At 43.0% G+C, this 21,944-nt stretch overlaps 1 protein-coding gene across 5 annotated transcripts in view; it reads left to right on the top strand.

Moving 5' to 3' along the window:
* svopl (SVOP-like) overlaps nt 1-21,944 on the top strand; it is a 166,469-nt gene that overhangs the window by 68,926 nt on the left and 75,599 nt on the right. For 4 of the 5 annotated variants that reach the window (XM_087997504.1, XM_043708975.2, XM_043708979.2 and 1 more), the window contains exon 3: nt 16,434-16,528. In XM_087997504.1, the coding sequence (XP_087853630.1) occupies nt 16,434-16,528 (95 nt within the window). Of the gene's footprint in view, nt 1-16,433; nt 16,529-21,944 lie in introns of those variants that run through there. The other variant, XM_087997505.1, reaches the window with a different exon arrangement.

Below are 21,944 nucleotides of genomic sequence, written 5' to 3'. Positions count from 1 at the left end.
AAATTAGTGATTTGCCAGCAATGCTTATGTCTTGTGAATCTTGTTTAAAAACAAATCGTCTTAAGTATTTAAATAATTTGTCGACAGAGTCAGTATGAGTGGAAGTCCGAAACAGGAAAGGAGCAGTCACTTTATTGGGAATTTTCTACAGGTCCCCCCAATAGCAACAGAGACATGGAGGAGCAGATTGGGAGGCAGATTTTGTAAAGTGCAGAAGTAATAGCATTATCATGGGTGACTTTGACTTCCTTAATATTGATTGGAAGCTCCTTAGTTCAAATAGTTTAGATGGAGCAGTTTTTGTCAGGTGTGTCCAGGAAAGGTTGCTTATACAATATGTAGATAGGCTGACTACAGGAGAGGCCATATTGGATTGATGCTAAGCAACGAACGTGTCAGATCTCTCGGTGGAAGAGCATTTCGGTGATAGTAATCACTACACCCTGATCTTTACAATAGTCATGGAGAGGGATATGAGCAGACAGCATGGGAAAGTATTTGATTGGGGGAGGGGAATTACAATGCTATTAGGCAGGAAGTGGGGCATCTAAATTGATAACAGATGTTCTCAGGGGAATGCACAATAGAAATGTGGAGGTTTTTAGGAAGCACTTGCTGATCGTGCTGGACAGGTTTGTCCCACTGAGGCAAGGAAGGGATGGTAGGGTGAAAGAACCTTGGATGACAAAGATTGTGGAACATCTAGTCAAAAGGAAGAAGGAAGCTTACTTAAGGTTGAGGAGGCAAGGATCAGACAGGGCCCTAGAGGGTTACAAGGCAGACAGGAAGGAAATGAAGAATGAACTTCGGGGAGCTAGAGGGGGCATGAAAAAACTTTACCAGGTAGGATTAATGAAAACCCTAAGGCTTTCTACACTTATGTGAGGAACAAGGGAATGGCCGGAGCGAGGGTAGAGCTAATCAGGGATAATGGAGGGAATTGTGCCAGGAGTTGAAGGAAGTAAGGGAAGTCCTTAATAAATACTTTGCTTCAGTATTCACTACTGAGAGGGGCCTTGACATTTCTGAGGACAGCATGAAACAGATTGATATGCTGGAAGAGGTTGATGTTAGAAAGGCGGATGTACTGAAAACTTGAAAAACCTAAGGATAGATAAATCCCCTGGGCCAGACGGAATATACCCAAGGGTACAACGGGAAGCAAGGGAAGAGATTGCTGCACCTTTGGCGATGATCTTTGTGTCCTCACTGTCCATTGGAGTAGTGTCAGATGATTTGAGGGTGGAAAATGTCATTCCCTTGTTCAAGAAAGAGAATAGTGATAATCCTAGGAATTACAGACCAGTCAGTCTTACGGCTGTGGTGGACAATCTATTGGAGAGGATTCTGAGAGACAGGATTTGTGATTACTTGGAAAACCATAGTTTGATTAGAGATAGTCAGTATGGCTTTGTGAGGGGCATATCATGCTTCACAAACCTTATTGAATTCTTTGAGGATGTGACAAAACACATTGATGAAGGTAGAGCAGTGGATGTGGTGTCATGGATTTTAGCAAGGTGTTTGATAAGGTTCCCAGGATAGACTCATTCAGAAAGTAAAGAGGCATGAGATACAGGGAAATTTGGCTGTCTAGATACAGAATTGGCTGGCCCATAGAAGACGGAGGGTGGTGGTAGATGGAAAGTATTCAGCCTGGAGCTTGGTGACCAGTGTTGTTCCACAGGGATCTGTTCTGGGACCTCTGCTCTTTGTGATTTTTCTAAATGACTAGGATGAGGAAGTGGAAGGGTGGGTTCATAAGTTTCCGATGACATGAAGGCTGGTGGAGTTGTGGATAGTATGGAAGGCTGTTGTAGGTTGCAATGAGATATTGACAGGATGCAGAACTGGGCTGAGCAGTGGCAGATGGAGTTCAACCTGGAAAAGTGTGAAGTGGTTCAATTTGGAATGTCAAATTTGAATGCAGAATATGGGGTTAAAGACAGGATTCTTGGCAGTGTGGAGGAGCAGAAGGATCTTGGGGTCCACGTCCATAGATCCCTCAAATTATCCACCCATTTGATGGGGTTGTTAAGAAGGCGTGTGGTGTTTTGCCTTTCATTAGCAGGAGGATTGAGTTTAAGACTCCCGAGGTTATGCTGCAGCACTATAAAGCCCTGGTTAGACTACATTTGGATTATTGTGTTCAGTTCTGGTTGCCTCATCATATGAAGAATGTGGAAGCTTTAGAGAGGGTGCAAAGGAGATGGCTCAGGATGCTGCCTGGATTGTAGGGCATGTCTTATGAAGAAAATTTGAAGGAGCGAGGTCTTTTTTTATAGAATCCTTTCAGTGTGAAAACAGGCCCTTTGACCCAACAAGTCCACCCGACCCTTCGAAGAGTATTCCCACCCAAATCCATTTCCCATGACTCTACATTTACTCCTGACTAATGCACCTAACCTACACATCCCTGAACACTATGGACAAATTAGCATGGCCAATTCGCCTGACCTGCACATCTTTGGATTGTGGGAGGAACCCGGAGGACACCGACACAGACAAAGGGAGAATGTGCAAACTCCACACAGACAGTCGCCTGAGTCAGCCTAGAATTGAACTCAGGTCCCTGGTGCTGTGAGGCAGCAGTGCCACCCCTCATTGGAGTGAAGAAGGATGAGAAATGACTTGATAGAGGTGTACAAGATGTTGAGAGGCATAGATAAAGTGATTTTTTCACAGGATAGAAATGGCTATCACAAGGGGGCATAATTTTAAGATGATTGAAGGAAGGTTTAGAGGTGATGTCAGAGGTCGGTTCTTTACACAGCAAATGGTGGGTGTGTGGAATGCAGTGCCAGCAGTGGTAGTAGCGTCAGATATATTAGGGACATTTAAGCAACTCTTGGATAGGCACATGGACGATAATAAAATGAAGGGTATGTCGGTCAGTCTGATCTTAAAGTAGGATAAAAGGTTGGCATAACATCAAGGGCCTGTACTGTGCTGTACTGTTCTATGTTCTTGAAGCAGGTGGAACTTCAGATCATGGCAAGGAGAGTTTAAAGATGGCAGTGAATACGCCAGCCAGCTTGTCCTCACAGGTTCTGAGTGTACGGTGGGAAATCCATCCGGGTCCATTGCTTGCTGTGGGGTTTTGTGACACCCGTGTGTGACATGCTATCAATGAGAAGTGGCCAGCTCTTTAACAGGTTAATCCCTGATCAGTGAGTTGTCATAGGATTTGGATGTGGAGTGGTTTGGAAACACAAGTTAAACCAAAGATATTTTACCCATTTTCATGCCGAGAGATATATGTTGTGGTTCTGTTCGCCGAGCTGGGAATTTGTGTTGCAGACATTTCGTGTCTAGGTGACATCCTCAGTGCTTGGGAGCTTCCTGTGAAGCGCTTCTGTGATGTTTCCTCTGGCATTTATAGCAATTTGTATCTGCTGCTTCCGGTTGTCAGTTCCAGCTGTCCGCTGCAGTGGCCGGTATATTGGGTCCAGGTCGATGTGCTTATTGATTGAATCTGTGGATGAGTGCCATTCCTCTAGGAATTCCCTGGCTGTTCTCTGTTTGGCTTGTCCTATAATAGTAGTGTTGTCTCAGTCGAACCCATGTTGCTTGTCATCTGCGTGTGTGGCTACTAAGGATAGCTGGTCGTGTCGTTTCATGGCTAGTTGGTGTTCATGGATGCGGATCATTAGCTGTCTTCCTGTTTGTCCTATGTAGTGTTTTGTGCAGTCCTTGCATGGGATTTTGTACACTACATTACATTGGTTTTTCTCATGCTGGGCATCGGGTCCTTCGTCCTGGTGAGTTGTTGTCTGAGAATGGCTGTTGGTTTGTGTGCTGTTATGAGTCCTAGTGGTCACAGTAGTCTGGCTGTCAGTTCAGAAATGTTTTTGATGTATGGTAGTGTGGCTAATCCTTTGGGTTGTGGCATGTCCTCATTCTGTTGCCTTTCCCTTAGGCATCTGTTGATGAAATTGCGTGGGTATCTGTTTTTGGTGAATACATTGTAGAGGTGTTCTTCCTCTTTTTGCAGTTCTGGTGTACTGGTGTTGTGGCCCTTTTGAACAGTGTCTTGATGCAACTTCTTTTGTGTGTGTTGGGGTGGTTGCTTTCGTAGTTTAGGACTTGGTCTGTGTGTGTAGCTTTCCTGTATACCTTTGTGGTGAATTCTCTGTTTGGTGTTCTCTGTACCATCACGTCTAGGAATGGGAGTTGGTTGTCCTTTCCTTCCTCTCTAGTGAATCGGATTCCTGTAAGTGTGGTGTTGATGATCCGGTGTGTTTTCTCTATTTTGGTCTTTTTAATGGTTACAAAGGTATCATCTACATATCTGACCCAGAGTTTGGGTTGAATTTGTGGGAAGACTGTTCTAACCTTTGCATTACCGCTTCTGCTATGAGTCCAGAGATGGGTGAGCCCATGGGTGTGCCGTTGATTTGTTCATATATTTGGTTGTTGAATGTGAAGTGTGTTGTGAGACACTGGTCCAGTAGTTTGAGTATGCAGTCTTTGTTGATAGGTTCCCCGTCTTGTTGTCTGTTCTATATGTCCAGCAGGTTGGCTATTGTTTCTCTGGCTAGGGTTTTGTCGATAGAGGTGAACAGTGCCGTTACAGCGAATGAGACCCTGGTTTCTTCCTTGTCTATGTGTATATTTCTGATGTCCAAGAATTCCTGTGTTGATTGTATAGAGTGTCTGGATCTGCTGATCAGGTGTTTCAGTTTTAGCTGTAGTTCTTTAGCCAGTTTGTGTGATGGTGTCCCTGGTAGTGATACTATGGGTCTGGGTGGGATGTCTGGTTTGTGCACTTTAGGTAGTCCATAGAATCTGGGGGTGTTGTTGCTTTTAGGTTTCATTCTCTATAGGTCAAACCTGGTTATCTGTCTGTTTTTTGTAGGTTCCTCAGTGTGTTGTTTATCCTATTGGTGAGCTGTGGGGTGGGGTCAAACTCCCTCTTGTGGTAGGTGTTGGTATCTGCAAGTAGTTGCGCTTTTTGGATGTACTCTGCTTTGTCCAGGATGACCATCATTCTGCCTTTGTCTGCTGGTAGTATGATTATGTTCTTATCGTTTTAGTGCTTTCAGTGCTTCCCTCTCCTTGGTGTTGAGGTTATGTGTTTGTCTTTTCCTTGTTATCAGAGGTACGATACTTTGTCTCACTGTTTGTTGTGTCTCTTCTGTCAGTCCATTGTTTCTGAGATATATGTACGTGTGGTGATGGGTAAATGGAATCTCTCTGTTACTGGGATAGCTCATTGAATCAGCGCATAGGCAATTGTTCTGGAAGATTCTTATGTTGGGTGAACCTTGCAAGATTTCTGAATAATTAAAAGGAGGACAGTACTTTGTAGATTGAGTCTGTTAAGGGGTTTCAAGTCAAAGATGAAGGTAAGACACAGATTAGGAAACCACGATCGAACTGATGCAAACAGCTGGACGGGGTGATTGGCCATCTCCTGTCAGGTGGCAATGAACGTAAAAGCCTCACTGCACAACTTGAAGAAGGTTCACCTGAGAAGGGTGTAGATCTTCAGCTTATACCTGTTGGATGTGAGGGGCAAGGGAAGCTGACTCCCTCTTCAGTTATAAATCCTGGCATGTTTGACGGCCTGATAGAGTTCAGAAAGACTTTTAACAATTTCTCTGTCATTGGTCACGTTCAGAAGGAATTGGAATTGGATCTCAAATGCCAAAGATAAATAGATTTTTGCCACTTGTCTGTTAGTGTTCTAAATTCCAAGAGTAAGGGGTTTAGGAGCTACAATTTTAAAAAAGGTTGATTTGGGCAGTGTGTTGGTAAGCTGGCTCCATTCAGCTGACCTCAGCACTTAACGGCAGAATAGTCAGCTGCAGAGAGAGGGAGAGGGGACTGAGAGTTTCAAAAGGCTTGTGACTCCTTTAAAGGCAATAGCAATATGTGTTTTGGGATTCTACTGTAAAAGAAGAAAGATTTGTATTTATGTCAACTTTGCATGACCAGCAGATGTCTCAAAGCACTTTACTGCAATGAAGTGCCTATTGATGTACAATCACTGGCATAAACGTAGCTTTATTTAGCACTGAGCCAGCACCCACAGAAAGACATTGAATGATGACTGATCATCATTGTTTTATGGTGCGAGTTGAAGGATAAAGTTTTGCCAGAATACTGGGGGATAACCCTCCCTCCTCCTCTTGCAAAATGTGTCATGGGATTTTTTACACATGAGGCAGATGGGGACTCACCTTGTTGTCTCTGTAGTGATTGGAATGAGGTCAGCCAGGTGGATCTCACTAAATTTGAGTTTCCTGTTTGGGGCTGTTAATCTGGTCCAATCAGGGACCCCTGGCTGACAGAGATAAATAGCAGTGTCAGAAGTCTGTTCACTCTCGGAGTTGGCTTTGAGGGAGCCGGATCAATGTCAAGGACTCTCCACGTGTAAATAAAAGGTGACTTGGTGACTGGATGCCGGCATCTGTGGAGTTATTTCAGTCTCGTGTACAATTCAACTTTTCTGGCAGTGTGGCACTCCCTCAGTACCACACTGGAATGTTGTCATCCCATGTTGTGCTCAAGCTCTTGAGTGGGACTTGAAAAGAGAAGATTGTGATCCCAGAGTAGGGGTACTCCCAGTGGGGCCTCAGCTGATGCTCTGTAGGTGCCTGGGTTCCCTGGACCACACTAGTTTTCATGAAGCAGGTCATGGCAGCTACTGCAGACTGTTAGGGCAGAAAGTTCCAGCACTACATTAACCTCTCAGCTGCTTTCTTTGTGTCAAAGGTGTTTGTTCACTCGCCAAGAAGTTAATTTGAACTAAGTTACAGGATTGCTTTCATGAATTTGGAGGGGACTTGTACTAATTTGGAGGTTTGTGTGTCTGATCTCCACTTGGCAGCTGTAATTTATTGGATATGCTTGTTCTGCGTTGACCTGAACATCAGCTGAGGGAGGATATTCCCGGAAATACATCCATGGAAGTTATTTGGGTGGAACTGAGAAATAAGAAAGGGATGATCACCTTATTGGGATTGTATTATAGACCCCCCAATAGTCAGAGGGAAATTGAGAAACAAACTTGTCAGGAGATCTCAACTATCTGTAAGAATAATAGGGTAGTTATGGTAGGGGATTTTAACTTTCCAAACATCGACTGGGACTGCCATATTGTTAAAGGTTTAGATGGAGAGGAATTTCTTAAGTGTGTACAAGACAATTTTCTGATTCACTATGTGGATGTACCTACTAGAGAAGGTGCAAAACTTGACCTACTCTTTGGCAATAAGGCAGGGCAGGTGACTGAGTTGTCAGTGGGGGAGCACTTTGGGGCCAGCGACCATAATTCTATTTGTTTTAAAATAGTGATGGAAAAGGATAGACCAGATCTAAAAGTTGAAGTTCTAAATTGGAGAAAGGCCAATTTTGACGGTATTAGGTAAGAACTTTTGAAAGCTGATTGGAGGCAGATGTTCGCAGGTAAAGGGACGCCTTCAGAAATGGGAAAATGGGAAGCCTTCAGAAATGAGATAACAAGAATCCAGAGAAAGTATATTCCTGTCAGGGTGAAAGGGAAGGCTGGTAGGTATAGGGAATGCTGGATGACTAAAGAAATTGAGGGTTTGGTTAAGAAAAAGAAGGAAACATATGTCAGGTATAGACAGGATAGATCGAGTGAATCCTTAGAGTATAAAGGAAGTAGGAGTATACTTAAGAGGGAGATCAGGAGGGCAAATGGGGACATGAGATAGCTTTGGCAAATAGAATTAAGGAGAATCCAAAGGGTTTTTACAAATATATTAAGGACAAAAAGGTAACTAGGGAGAGAATAGGGCCCTCAAAGATCAGCAAGGCGGCCTTTGTGTGGAGCCACAGAAAATGGGGGAGATACTAAATGAGTATTTTGCATCAGTATTTACTGTGGAAAAGGATATGGAAGATATAGACTGTAGGGAAATAGATGGTGACACCTTGCAAAATGTCCAGATTACAGAGGAGGAAGTGCTGGATGTCTTGAAACGGTTAAAGGTGGATAAATCCCCAGGACCTGATCAGGTGTACCTGAGAACTCTGTGGGAAGCTAGAGAAGTGATTGCTGGACCTCTTGCTGAGATATTTGTATCATCGATAGTCACAGGTGAGGTGCCGGAAAACTGGAGGTTGGCAAATGTGATGCCACTGTTTAAGAAGGGCGGTAAAGACAAGCCAGGGAACTATAGACCAGTGAGCCTGACCTCGGTGGTGGGCAAGTTGTTGGAGGGAGTCCTGAGGGACAGGATGTACATGTATTTGGAAAGGCAAGGACTGATTAAGGATAGTCAACATGGCTTTGTGAATGGGAAATCATGTCTCACTAACTTGACTGAGTTTTTTGAAGAAGTAACAAAGAAGATTGATGAGGGCAGAGCAGTAGATGTGATCTATATGGACGTCAGTAAGGCGTTCGACAAGGTTCCCCATGGGAGACTGAGTGGCAAGGTTGGATCTCATGGAATACAGGGAGAACTAACCATTTGGATACAGAACTAGCTCAAAGGTAGAAGACAGAGGGTGGTAGTGGAGGGTTGTTTTTCAGACTGGAGGCCTGTGACCAGTGGAGTGCCACAAGGATTGGTGCTGGGTCCTCTACATTTTGTCATTTACATAAATGATTTGGATGCGAGCATAAAAGCTACAGTTAGTAAGTTTGCAGATGACACCAAAATTGGAGGTGTAGTGGACAGTGAAGAGGGTTACGTCAGATTACAACAGGGTCAGGACCAGATGGGCCAATGGGCTGAGAAGTGGCAAATGGAGTTTAATTCAGATAAATGCGAGGTGCTGGGAAAGCAAATCTTAGCATGACTTATGCACTTAATGGTAAGGTCCTAGGGAGTGTTGCTGAACAGAGACCTTGGAGTGCAGGTAGATAGGATAGTGAAGAAGGCATTTGGTATGCTTTCCTTTATTGGTCAGAGCATTGAGTACAGGAGTTGGGAGGTCATGTTGCGGCTGTACAGGACATTGGTTCAGCCACTGTTGGAATATTGTGTGCAATTCTGGTCTCCTTCCTATCAGAAAGATGTTGTGAAACTTGAAAGGGTTCAGAAAAGATTTACAAGGATGTTGCCAGGTTTGGAGGATTTGAGCTACAGAGAGGCTGAACAGGCTGGGGCTGTTTTCCCTGGAGCATCTGAGGCTGAGGGGTGACCTTATACAGATTTACAAAATTATGAGGGGCATGGATAGGATAAATAGACAAAGTCTTTTCCCTGGGGTGGGGGAGTCCAGAACTAGAGGGCATAGGTTTAGGGTGAGAGGGGAAATATATAAAAGAGATCTAAGGAGCAACATTTTCACGCAGAGGGTAGTACGTGTATGGAATGAGCTGCCAGAGGATGTTGTGGAGGCTGGTACAATTGCAACATTTAAGAGGCATTGATGGGTATATGAATAGGAAGGGTTTGGAGAGATATGGGCTGGATGCTGGCAGGTGGGACTAGATTGGGTTGGGATATCTGGTCGGTGTGGACAGGTTGGACCGAAATTTCTGTTTCCATGTTGTACATCTCTATGACTCTCTGTCTGAGAAGACCAGCAACAGGGACAGAGCAGCAGCAATCTTCTCACAGATCCTTTGCCCCTAATGAGATCGGGAGGGGGAGCAGTAAGCAGAGAGCTGCAACTCAGGAGCCATTAAGATGCAAAAGTAAAGCTTCCATCAATCTAATGCAGCTCCCACTTGTGCATGATTGATGGTGAAAAAAGCTCAGAACCCATTTAAATATCCTCAAGTGGTGAATCTTTCACCAAAAACACTTCTATGCAGTCCTCCTATCAGAAGCAACTGATTCTGTAATGACTTCATTAAACTGTCAATCAAGTGTGAATTCTGAAATGCTGCTGAAATAATTTTAGTTTTTAAAAGTCAGTTTTCGCAATGCTGTACAGGCAGTCCACAATTTATGAATGTCTGACTTTTGAAAGCTCATACTTACTAACGACAGCCCATATTAATATTAATTTCAAAGATTGGACCTGCAAATATTTTCTCGTACTTGCGAACACTTTTTAAAATTTGTACTGCATTGTGTTCTGACTTACGGAATGTTATGGACTAGGCCAGACCACTCTTAACATTCTTAGGCAGGTAGCCCAGGCCGTAACTTTGCAATTTGTTTTGGTATGTGCACAGTGAAAATTACCCGGAGTAAGTTAGCGAGGTTGACTACCATGTTGTAAAAGACAAAAATTTATTCCAAAAATTACGATATGTACAACAAAGAACACGGAGTGGCTCAGTGGTTCGCACTGCTGCCTCACCACGCCATATTCAGACAGTCATGACTGATGGAGTAAACGTAAACACTACTGAATGAAAGCAAAAGTCTGCAAAACTGTCAAATATGAAGTAGGTTTTAAAAACATCTCTCAGGGACCTGGGTTTGATTCCGACCTCGGGTGACTGTCTGGGTGGAGTTTGCCCATTCTCCCTGTGTCTGTGTGGGTTTCCTCCGGGTGCTCTGGTTTCCTCCCACGGACCAAAAATGTGCAGGTTAGGTGAGTTGGCCATGCTAAATTGCCCGTAGTGTTCAGGGATGAGTAAGTTAGGTGCATTAGTCAGGGTAGGCATCCTTTGTAGAGGGAGGAGGAGAGCTTCCACCTATCGTATTCCCAGCGCCCCTCCCCCAAATCCCCTCCCCCCTACCTTTTATCTCAGCCCGCCTGGCACACCAGCCTCATTCCTGAAGAATGGCTTAGGCCGGAAACATCGATTCTCCTGCTCCTCGAAAGCTGCCTGGCCTGCTGTGTTTTTCCAGCATCACATTTTTCAGCATTAATCAGTGATAAATATAGCATAGAGGGAATGGGTCTTACTGGGTTACTCTTCGGAGGGTCAGGTGCACTTGTTGGGCTGAAGGGCCTGTTTCCACACCGTAGGGATTCTATATAAAAATATATAGAATATACATAGAACTCAGACTATCCCAAACTAGATTTAATTATGCTGTTCTGCATATACATAACAGTCCCAATAAACAAACCCCCTTAAACACAGAGTAAAATGAAGCAAAGGCTTATAGGTCAAAGTTAGTAGGGCAGAAGGAGAAAGAGTTAAGCCTGTTTGCACACAGCCCACTGCTGCACTGACTCAACCAAGTCTTTAGCTTCCAGGACTAACCGTTCCCCTCTCATTGTACAGGTCACTTCTAAAACATAAGCTTTGGCCTAGAGTCTCATCTGTTTGTGTGTAAACAAAAAGGCCACCTGATACCCTTTCATCTCTGTACCAAACCCAACCGATTCGGAGCCCGGAGTGTTTTTGACCTCTCTTTAAAAAAAAACATCAAGGACACAGCATCCTTGAGAAAAGGAACAGCTTTTAGAAAAAGGGCCAGCTTTGTGACATGGACAAATGAACCTACTCAGGAGTCAAACCCGTTCACAATCCAGGAATTGCCTGTAATCATAAGGGACATGTCAGCGGAAAGCTCAACTGAAACTCTATGATCAGATAATACTGATTTTTCTAACTTGTATCTGTCAATCAAGGTACTCCAGATGGGTTTCATTTAATTCTCTCTGATAACTGTCGCCTGTTTTTTTTTTCAAGTTTTCAATGTGAGATTTTTTTTAAAAAATAATTCCTATTTGACAGTTTTGCAGACTTTTGCTTTGATTCAGTAGTGTTTACGTTTACTCCATCAGTCATGACTGTCTGAATATGGGTAAGGCCCTTGAACCAGTCAAAATGGTGTTAGTTTGAACTCCACATGGAGTTCACGTGGCTCATTTGTATTCCTATGTGTAAATCGTACCCTTCCCCCTTTCTCATACTGGTTCCGTTAGCAACGGGAGCAGGTCCGGATTCTGAAAATCTGGATCATTTTCTTTGTAATTAAGTTTTTTAATTCCTCTCTCCTGTCTGTCTTGGTGTGATTTGGATGATGTTTGGTCCTGGAATTATCCGAATATCAATTATCCAAATTTCGGATTATCCAAAGGAAATCTCGAGGTCCCGATAGAAACATTGCGTCAAAGAGCTGTTTCAACCCTGATCATGTCTTTTGTTTACGGGTGCAATGGTTAAAAATCAACATGGCTCACTGTAATGCTGCCAAGAACAGCCCTGGACAGTGCAGGCATTGTCTCCAAATAGTTGACCCCCCACACACACACACTCACTCTCTGTCTCTCTCCCTCCCTCCCTCCCTCTCTCTCTCTCTCTCTCTCTCTCTCTCTCTCTCTCTCTCTCTCTCTCTCTCTCTCTCTCTCTCTCTCTCTCTCTCTCTCTCTCTCTCCCCTCCCCCCCCACCACACTTTCCCTGGAGTTCTATACAGGGGTGTACCCTAAACCCTCCTTCCCCAGATAATGTCTCCAACATTGTCCTGTACAGGGCAAAGATGGAACCTGTCAAAACGTTGCAGTAAAATGTGTGTGCGTTCACGTGCGCTATTTTGAGACTTACCCCACAAAGGCAGCAGCAATTTTGCTGTTGGTGTCCAGTCTGGCTGCCCTGGGGGGGTGGGTGCGCGGACATGGTTTGGATAGTGGGTGGGGGTGGACGGTGGTGCAAGGTTGGGGGGCGGGTAGGATGGGGTTGGGGAAATGGGGGCGGACGGTGTTGGGAACGAGGCGGAATGGGGGTAGACAGCCTTGTGGGGTGGGTTGGGGCAGGGCAGGGGTGAGCAAGGGGTGGCGTTGGAGCGGGGTTGGGGAGCAGGGTTCGCGTGCGGTGTGCTGCTGCCTAGTCTCCTGAACGGGGAGCAGACTTCACAGAAAACTCCGAGTCCCAGAAGAAATCAATTAACCGAATAATGAATTATCTGAATGAAATAGCGCCCGGCCACCTTGCTCGGATAATTGAGGTTCCTCTGTGTAGAATAATGAACAATTATATCAGAGCCATGGCCATTCACCCATCAACTCTATACTAGTCATTTCAAGAAGCTACGAGTTTCACTTCTCTGCTCTTTTCCCATCCTTACACTCCTGTCATCTTTAAATATTTGTTGAATTCTCCTTTTGAAGGGATATAATTGAATGTACTTTCACAGTTTTATCAATGTATTCCAAATCTTAACCATTTGAAATGTTAGTACAAACCCTTTACCTCAGATTTAACCTGGATATCCTGAAATTCTGTCACTAATGGCATTGTGAGTCAACTTACAGACTGTGCACATCCACAACTCAAAGTGGCAGCTCACCACCACCTTTTCAAAGGACAAATAGGGACAGGCAATAAATGCTGACCAAAGCGACATCCAAGTTCCAAAAGTAAATTTTCAAACAAAAAGTGTTTTTTGCCAATCACCATAGATATCCCCCATTCAACCTTTACCATCAAGCCAAGAGATTAGTCCTGGTTCAATAGAGAGTGCACTAAGGCATGCCATACCTAAAAATGAGGTGTCAACCTGGCGAAGTGACCAAACTGGATACCTTGTGTGCCAAACAGCATGTGGAAGACAGAGCCAAGCGATCCCACAACCAACAGATCAGATCGAAGCTCTGCAGTCCTGCCACATCCAGTCATGAATGGTGGTGGACAATTAAACAACTCACTAGAGGAGGACATTGCACAAATATCCCCATCCTCAATGCTGGAAGAGCAGAAGGTCAGGCTGAAGTATTCATAGCAATCTTCAACCAGAAGTACTAAGTACAGATCCATCATGGCCTCCTCCAGTGGTCACCAGCAATACAGATGCCCACATCCCATGAATGAATAAAAACAATCTGTGCTCTGTGGTTACTCAGCCTTCAAAACTGTTTCCCTTTATTTACTCCATCTGAATGATCATGAAATTAAACATCTTCTCACAACACCTTTTAGCCTTTTCTGATCTAAGGAGAATAATCCCAGTTTCTCCCAATATTCTCTATATAGTTGTAATTCCTTGAACCATTCTGTTAAACTCCCCAAAGCTTACACACCCTTCCTAAAATGTCCATATTAAAGTCAATGATTCATCACCGTTAGTTTTAATAACAGAGACACATCTGGTACAAAACAGCTGCACTCTTCAGTCAGGAGCCTGTTTGATGTTGGTTTTAGTGAGATTACTGCAGTGCAGCAGACTCTCCATTTCCAACCTCTCTCCTTGAGCCCTCTCAAATTACGGTAATCCTTTCTTGTCAGCTTTTTCCGAATGGCGAGCTAGAACTCTCGGGTGCTGGTGCACGATTTTTCGTTCACGTTTGTCAACCACACGTTCTGGGAGCTGGCCCAAACACATGCTCTGTGAAGGCTGGAAGTGCCAATTTCAGTGCCACCTTGCACATGTTGCTGACACCATGGGATTGTCACTTGCACAGAGCTGGCAATTCTGTTTAGATCATTTCATTTCATACTTACTCCACCCTACTTCTGCCGACTTTCTGTCTTGCTGTGTTCCTCCAACCTTTGTTGTTTTCAGAAGGCTTTGGGTGTGGTAGCTCTGATAGTGAAACAGTATACCTAATATCAAAGTTCAAACTGAAGATGGCCTTTCAGCTTGTTGAAGCTAATCCAACTTCGGCTTCACAATACTGTGATGTTACTCTTGATCTACATCCTTAAATATCCTTCTCTGGGCGTCTATCTTATATTATGTTAATTAAGAACGACTACCTAGGCAACGTCTGTTGGCTTCTGTAGGACCGAACCATTGTGCATCAGTAATTGTGTATTACAACTGAAGAAAACCGATACGGGGGTGGGGTGGGGGTAGCAAGTGATCCTTCTGATTGGTTCATATCATCTTTTGGTAACACTCTTTCAGATATCTACTTGACCGAGTAACGCGACTGACTTCGCTTTAAAACTGTCGTAAATATAGGTCACAATTAAAAAAAAAATAGACAGAGGAAGCAAAATTCAAGTTATAATTCGACCTGATTGTTTGGAGTATTTAATGTGTGCACTTGTGATTTAGGCCCATAAGTTGTCCCTAATACATACAAAATTGTGTTGCAATGCCGCTATTCTGGAAGGTATAAAAAATTTGGCCCATCTTTGTTCTGTTTTTAATTCATAGAAATTATTCAGTTCCAAGCCGTTTTGAGTAAAAGGAAGCACAATATTTACATTTTACTGTCAACATGTCCAAAGTCCTCTTGCGTTGCCATTGTTCCCAGAATTCCATCTTGAAAACTGATTTCAGTCCTGCCACGGAACTAAAATATGCCCTTATTAAAGTCTCAAAAGTTATCCTACGTGACTGCCAATGTTAAACCATTCCTGATGGACTAAGTGACTGACATGGAGCCTTTGAAGCCATTGATTGTTCATTTCTTCTCCAAATCCTCTCGTCCATCTTCCAGTTTGGAACTTCATTCACCTTGTTGTTAACCCTCTGCTCAGAGCCTGAAGTTCTCCTGCATTATCTTCTCTTCTCTTCTCTTTACCTGTGGTGTTCCCCAAGGATCCATATGTGGCCCCTTACTATTTCTTACCTGCATGCTGCAGCATCATATGAAATTGCAATCGCAGATAAGTTTAAAAATTTGAATGTTCATCTAGTAGATGTTCCACCTTCTCAGCTCCAGACATTTGAGCTCCTCCAAAACTCTGAGCTGTATCCCAACCGGCACCAAGGTCCCAATCACCCTTTGCCCTCCAGTTGCTGGTCTTCTTTGGTCCCCTGTCTGGTAACAGCTCAATATTAAAATTTTCCTCCTGTTTTTAAGGCCCTCCATGTCAATATCCCTCTCTCCCTGTAACCTCTGCCAGTCGCACAATGTCCCATTCATTAGGCCCCTTGATTTAGGACTTGTTGAGTATCCCAATTTTAATTTCTCCACTATAGATAACTACACCTTCAGATATTGAGACCTTAAATTCTGGAATGCTCTTCCTAAACCCCACTATCCCTTCTCTTCCTTAGACACTCTTTAATGCTCTTCTTCAAACTTTTGGTGTTTTGAAACAACATCTCTTTCGATAGCTCAGTGTCTAATGTTGACTAACAATCCTCTTGTGAAGCATTTTGGTACATGTGATTTTATTAAAAGCACAATATAAATTCATTTTAAAACAAAAATACTGCAGATGCAAGAGATCCGAAATAAAAACAAAGTACTGTGGAAGCTCAGCAAGTTTGGCAGCATCTGTGGAGACAAAAGAAAGGAGTTAACATTTCGAGTCCAGCACAACTCATCTCCAAATATTCATTGCTATTGTGCTTATTAATGATGGCATTCGGTTTAAATTGCCTTTGCTAAGGAGAAAATCCAGCACAGTCTGTCACAAAAGAAAGTGTGTTCTTGAAACTTGAAAACTAGCGGCTGGCAGAATTTCATACCCAGTTTAACTCAACACAAGTGGTAAAGATTCACTGGTCATCTCCAATACATGATAAGAGATTCAAAATAATGTAAGCATTGTCCTGAGGTCCTAGTGAAAGCTGAGTATGCTAACCTACTGTCATGAATTTGTGTCTTCCATTTAACAACGCTGCAGCCAAAGGGAAAGATTTAGTTACTGAATTGTGCTTCATTTCAAATTCAATAAGTGACTTACTTTATTCTTCAGCCCCCAGAAAGACATACACAGTGGAAGAAGCAGTGGAAACCATTGGATTTGGGCGATTCCATGTTTTGTTGGTCTCAATCATGGGGAGCACCAGTGTAAGTATTGGTGGAAGAGACTGGGGGACCTTTGTAGTATATATTGACAGAACATTGACTGGTGATTAATAAAGACAAGGATATGCACAGCTTTCAATAGATGACTAGCACAGGCGAGTGTCAGAAAGTACAAAGAAATAAAACAAGGGTGGGAAATATTTAGCAAGTCTGGCATCTGTAGAAAGAGAAATTGGGTTAACCTTTTGTCAAAAGGGGCAGCATAGTGGCTCAGTAGTTAGCACTGCTGCCTCAATGTCAGGGACCTGGGTTCGATTCCATCCTTGGGTGAATGTCTGGGTGGAGTTTGCACATTCTCCCCGTGCCTGTGTGGGTTTCCTCCTGCTGCTCCAGTTTCCTCCTACAGTCCAAAAATGTGCATGTTAGGTGGATTGGCCAGGCTAAACTTCCCATAGTGTCTAGGGATGTGCAGGCTGGGTGGATTAGCAATGGGATATGCAGGGTTACAGGGATGGGGAAGGAGGTGTTGGGTTCTGGGTGGGATGCTCTTTAGAGGGTCGGTATAGACTCGATGGGTTGAATGGCCTGCTTCTTCACCATAGGAATTCCATATTCTAAAACTTCAGGAAGGTAGCAAATGATATGGGCAATGTTAGGGAAAGAACAAGTGGCAGTGATAGAAATGGGAAACACTGAATGGCAATAAAGCATGCTGAGCAGAACTGATTATGCAACTAAGAATGAAACGAAACACAAGATGTCCAGAGGAGGTGTGAATTGCAGAATAATGAACCATGCTGAAGCAGGAGAAAACAGGTCTGAAATAGGAGAAAAGTTAGATTAATATCAAAGCTTGTAAAGGAAAGGGAATAAAATGGGATCAGAAGTTGTAGTCAGAAAATGATAGACTCAGTGAGTCCGAAAACGACAAAATGTCTAATGAAAAGCGCGATGCTGTTCCTCAAGTTGCACTTCAGGCCAGTCTAAGTACAATGTAACATCTTGTCCTTTGAAAATTGCTGAGTCATTGTGGTTTCATTCACCCAGTACAGAAAACGTTAGGAGCCTTGAGGGAAAACAAAGGCTAATGTTACAATCACCACAAATATGGCAACAGGAACGGAGTATTCAGTACCAAATTAAAGCCACTAGGTTTTACATTTTACCAAAATGCTGTCATTTTCAAATACTGCATTCAATTCTGATCTTCCTACTATAGGAAAAATGTTGTGAAACTTGAGAGGATTCACAAAAGATTTACAAGGATGTTGCCAGGGTTGGAGGGTTTGAGCTACAGGGAGAGACTGAATAGGCTGGGGCTGTTTTCTCTGGAACATCAGAGGCTGAGGAGTGACCTAATAGAGGTTTATAAAATCGTGAGAGGCATGGATAGGGTAAATGGACAACATCTTTTCCCAGAGATCGAGGAATCCAAAACTAGAGGGCATAGGTTAAAGGTGAGAGGGGAAAGATTTAAAAGGGACCTGAGGGACATAATTTTATTGCAGCAGGTGGTACATGTATGGAATAGAGGAAGTGGTGGACACTGGTACAATTACAACATTTAAAAGGTATATGGATGGGTCTACGAATAAGAAGGCTTTAGATGGTGATGCTGGCAAAAGGGACTAGATTAATATAGAATACCTGGTCGGCATGCACAAGATGGACTGAAGGGTGTTTTTCCATGCTGTACATCTCTATGACTCTGAGTTCACTTGATAAACCAGATCTCTAATATCTGAGAGACAAGGTGTTGAACTTAATTCCAGATGATTTTGGAGGCAGAGTGTATTTAATTACATTAAATTTAAAGGGTATCCCACGTTTTTGTGCCTTTTCCCAATTATGTCCAGGCAAAAAGGTTTATTAACATTCTCCCAGAGGGGATGTCAATTAAACCCCTTCAGTGGGCATTTACCCCCATCATAATTTATATCTGTCAGCAGTAGGTGAGGGTTTTCCACCTGGGATGCCCGAAAAGTGAAACCCTTTCAAGTTTTTTGTGGTACGATGTTAGAATTAGAATTAGATTTTATTATCACATGTGCTCAAGTATAGGAAAACACGACTACAGTGAAAAGTATACAAACCATTCTCTGCTGCCATCTTGGTTAAAACACCAAAATCTCCAAAAAAAAGCAACAGCAGAAATAAAAGAAAAACAAAAGGTAAGAAACATGTCTGAATCTCAAAGTTTAAGTGTTATCTCCATAAACGTGTTTGGAACCACCAATGAGGGCCTTTGGCCTGAAGAGTCAGTCAGCCTGAGAATCTCGCCCTGATCGTTGAGAGGAGTCACGTTTTATCCTTGCTGCTGCCAGCCCCGAACTCCGGGAGGAGCCGTGTTTGCCACTACTGCCTCCGACTGCCACCATTCCATGCACAGCCCATTCTCCCTGCTGTATCGATTAACCCGCCGCAAAATACTTTAAAGAAAAGAAAAAAAAATTGAAAGAAGAAAAAAGAATGAAAGCAGACAGGAGTGGATAAGCACTGGGTACTTCTAAGGGAGCATGTTCTAAACTACTGCCACTCTGTACCACTGAGACAGGATGTGATGTCGTAGCCCCATGAATCTGTACTCTGAGAACTGTAAACATACAGTCTTATATTCTACTAAAGAACACACAATCTTGTTTTACCCGTTGTATAGGTTTGGTCTATTTACATGGAAGAGATTTACATGGTCCCAGCACAGGTGCGGCCCCTCATTCAAAGTGCTCGCTGCCTGCTTGAAGTGCCCAGCACTTCAAGCAGGTACGGGAGTGTCACTGAAAGTCACCCTTTGCCTTTTGTGACCTCTGTCCCCACCCTCACTCACCTGTGGCCTTGGTGGTCTTAGGCCTTCACTGGGTGCATTGATAACTGCCACCGCTCCCATTGGTACTAACTGGCTATGGAGTGCTGTCAGTTTCTGATTGACTGCCAACTAAATCCTGGGTTCTAAACCCTGGGGAACTTGTGGTCAGTAAAGTGCCTGATGGACACTTAATATCATGGACCATTCCCCAATGGGCTCTCACCAACTCTTTAGCCAGTGGACCAGAACCTACAGCTTGGATAAAGCTGTAGCTAGAATGGTGCAGAAATAGTCATGAAACTCCACGACTGAATCACAGAGAATTTTATGTCACTGAAACAGGCCATTGAGCCCAAAATGCTCTACTCATGTTGATGTATCACGCACTAGTCTCCTTTCATTACTTTATCTTGTTTTGTTACCTCTCCTCTCATGTATCTGAACACATCAGATGACACTACCAACAATGCAGCACTTCCTCAGTGTTTAATTTCCTCATTGGAGTTTGAACCCACAACCTGTTGGGTCAGATTCAGAAAGTATTACCACTGAGCCAAGGTTGAGGCTCAGTTGACAGAGAAAGGAAGACAGTTTGAATTCTTTGGTCTTGAACCATTACAATTGGAGAGAATGTTGTCGAGATACTTGAGAAAATAAACACTGGCCATTCTGCCCCTCCAAGGTATGTCGTAGGTCATGTCTTAAACATGAGATCCATGATAAAAGAGGAGGAGATGCAGAAGCAGTTTCCTCATGATCTTTCTCTTTTCCTGTGTGGGCTACAAACAAGGCCAAAGAGACTCAGCCACTCTTTCCAATGGGAGGAAGGGAACTTTCCGTTATAAGTACCTCTGTAGGTAGCATACAGTGTTTAGAACTGCTGGTCTAGTCTCCACTCATTGGGACTGCTCAGACTTGCACCTATGACAAAGGCAGAAATAATGTCTGGGAAACATTGCAACCCTTGTGCATCCTGACTTAGCATAGTCATGTGACCTCATTCATGAGGCACTGACTGGGATCATCTATCTCGCAGCCAATTTCAACAAAATCACAGTCCAGACCATTGTTTTGAGAAGGTGTAAATGATGTCTGAAATGGAGCTGAGCTTGAAAAATGAAAGGTTGTGGGGGGAACAATACAGTCATTAGCAGACAGACACAGGAATATTCGGAGCTGGGAAAGCTGCTACAAACATCTCAAAGAGACTGAAAAAGAGCAAAGAAGCGGAAAAACTCTAAGATGCAATGACTGAAGCTTTCCCTCTCTCAACCCTGGTTGAAATGTACAGTGATATGAAGTAGAACCAGCATTTATTCAACATATAATAATGAAATTACAAAACTGAGATTGATCTATTTAACATGCCAGCACAGCCAAGAGTAGTGACACCCTTACCATTGTTGGGGAGAGACAACATCATTGATAGGGTTGTGCACTGGTGAACCAGTCATTCTTAACAAGAGCCAGAAACAAAACCAGAAATTGCTGGAAAAGCTCAGCAAGTCTGGCAGCATCTGTGGAGAGAAATCAGAATTAACATTTTTGGTTGAGTGATCTTCCTCAGAATCCTAATTTAATTACCTAATCAACAGTCACTCCAAATGGCAACTTGGGACCCATGTACACCAATTCTCATCTTGATTATATATGGCTGAAGACATAACTTTGTGTGACAATTGTATGACTTTATGAGGTGTATTTATTTATGACAAAAGATTGTGACAGAGGTGTTTGACAGTCTGTTCCAAAGCCAATAAACAGCTTGTAAGGTCTTGGGTTTTTTTTTGAAGTTGGCACAAGAGACACAGCCTGAATGGGCAGGGTCAAGGTCCACAGTGGATCTTCCTGTGTCATCTTCTCTTCTTCTTAGGGATTATGCTTCACAGGACACAGATCTATAAAGGTACCTTTAAGCGAGCTATTTTTCGGGCAGTCTCTATATGCTGGTTTCATGGCAGTTCTACCCCAACTGTTCAATTTTCCCCTGTCTTATACCCCCAAAGCATCAGATTGTGTCATTGGCTTTTAATATTGTCAATATACTCAATTCAAACTCGATTGGAATTTTTTTGGGTATAATTTAAACTGATTACCTAATTCAAATCTGGTTTTGTCTCCAGGCAACCAGCTACATGAACTGCTGGACCACATGCTACATTGTATCTTGTTGAGAATACTTGGTGCTGTCAGGTAGTTCCGCTTCTAACTTTCTTAAAGGTGCAGTACACCCACATCTTCATAACCCCTCCCCTCTTAAGAAAAAATGAACCATATAATTTTCATGGAAATTATAATGAAAAGGTGGTTTCATTCTTTTCTTCTACTTTTTTAAACACATTCCCCTAACATTTAGATAATGTTAAAATAAGTTCACCTTAACTTCTTCCCATCACACATATATACAATATTAAATAAATACAAATCTCATCTAAACTTTATCAGTTAAATCTGCAATAAAGCATCAGTGATTACATTCTTACGACCCACAACATGTATGATTTTTTAAATTAAAAGACTGTCAGATAAGGCTTCAATGAAATAGTCTCATATGCTTGTCTTTAAAGCCTTCTAAGAATGTAAGAGGATTATAATCCATGTACACAACGGTCTCTGACACATTGTTTGTGACATAAACATTAAAATGTTGTAAGG

This window comes from Chiloscyllium plagiosum, unplaced genomic scaffold, assembly GCF_037043375.1.
Source record: "Chiloscyllium plagiosum isolate Xiang-an unplaced genomic scaffold, Cpla_swu_hap1 HiC_scaffold_19, whole genome shotgun sequence".
NCBI classification, from domain to species: Eukaryota; Metazoa; Chordata; class Chondrichthyes; order Orectolobiformes; family Hemiscylliidae; genus Chiloscyllium; species Chiloscyllium plagiosum.
The sequence above is the reverse complement of the archived record's forward strand: the minus strand, read 5'-3'. Positions and strand labels throughout refer to the sequence as shown.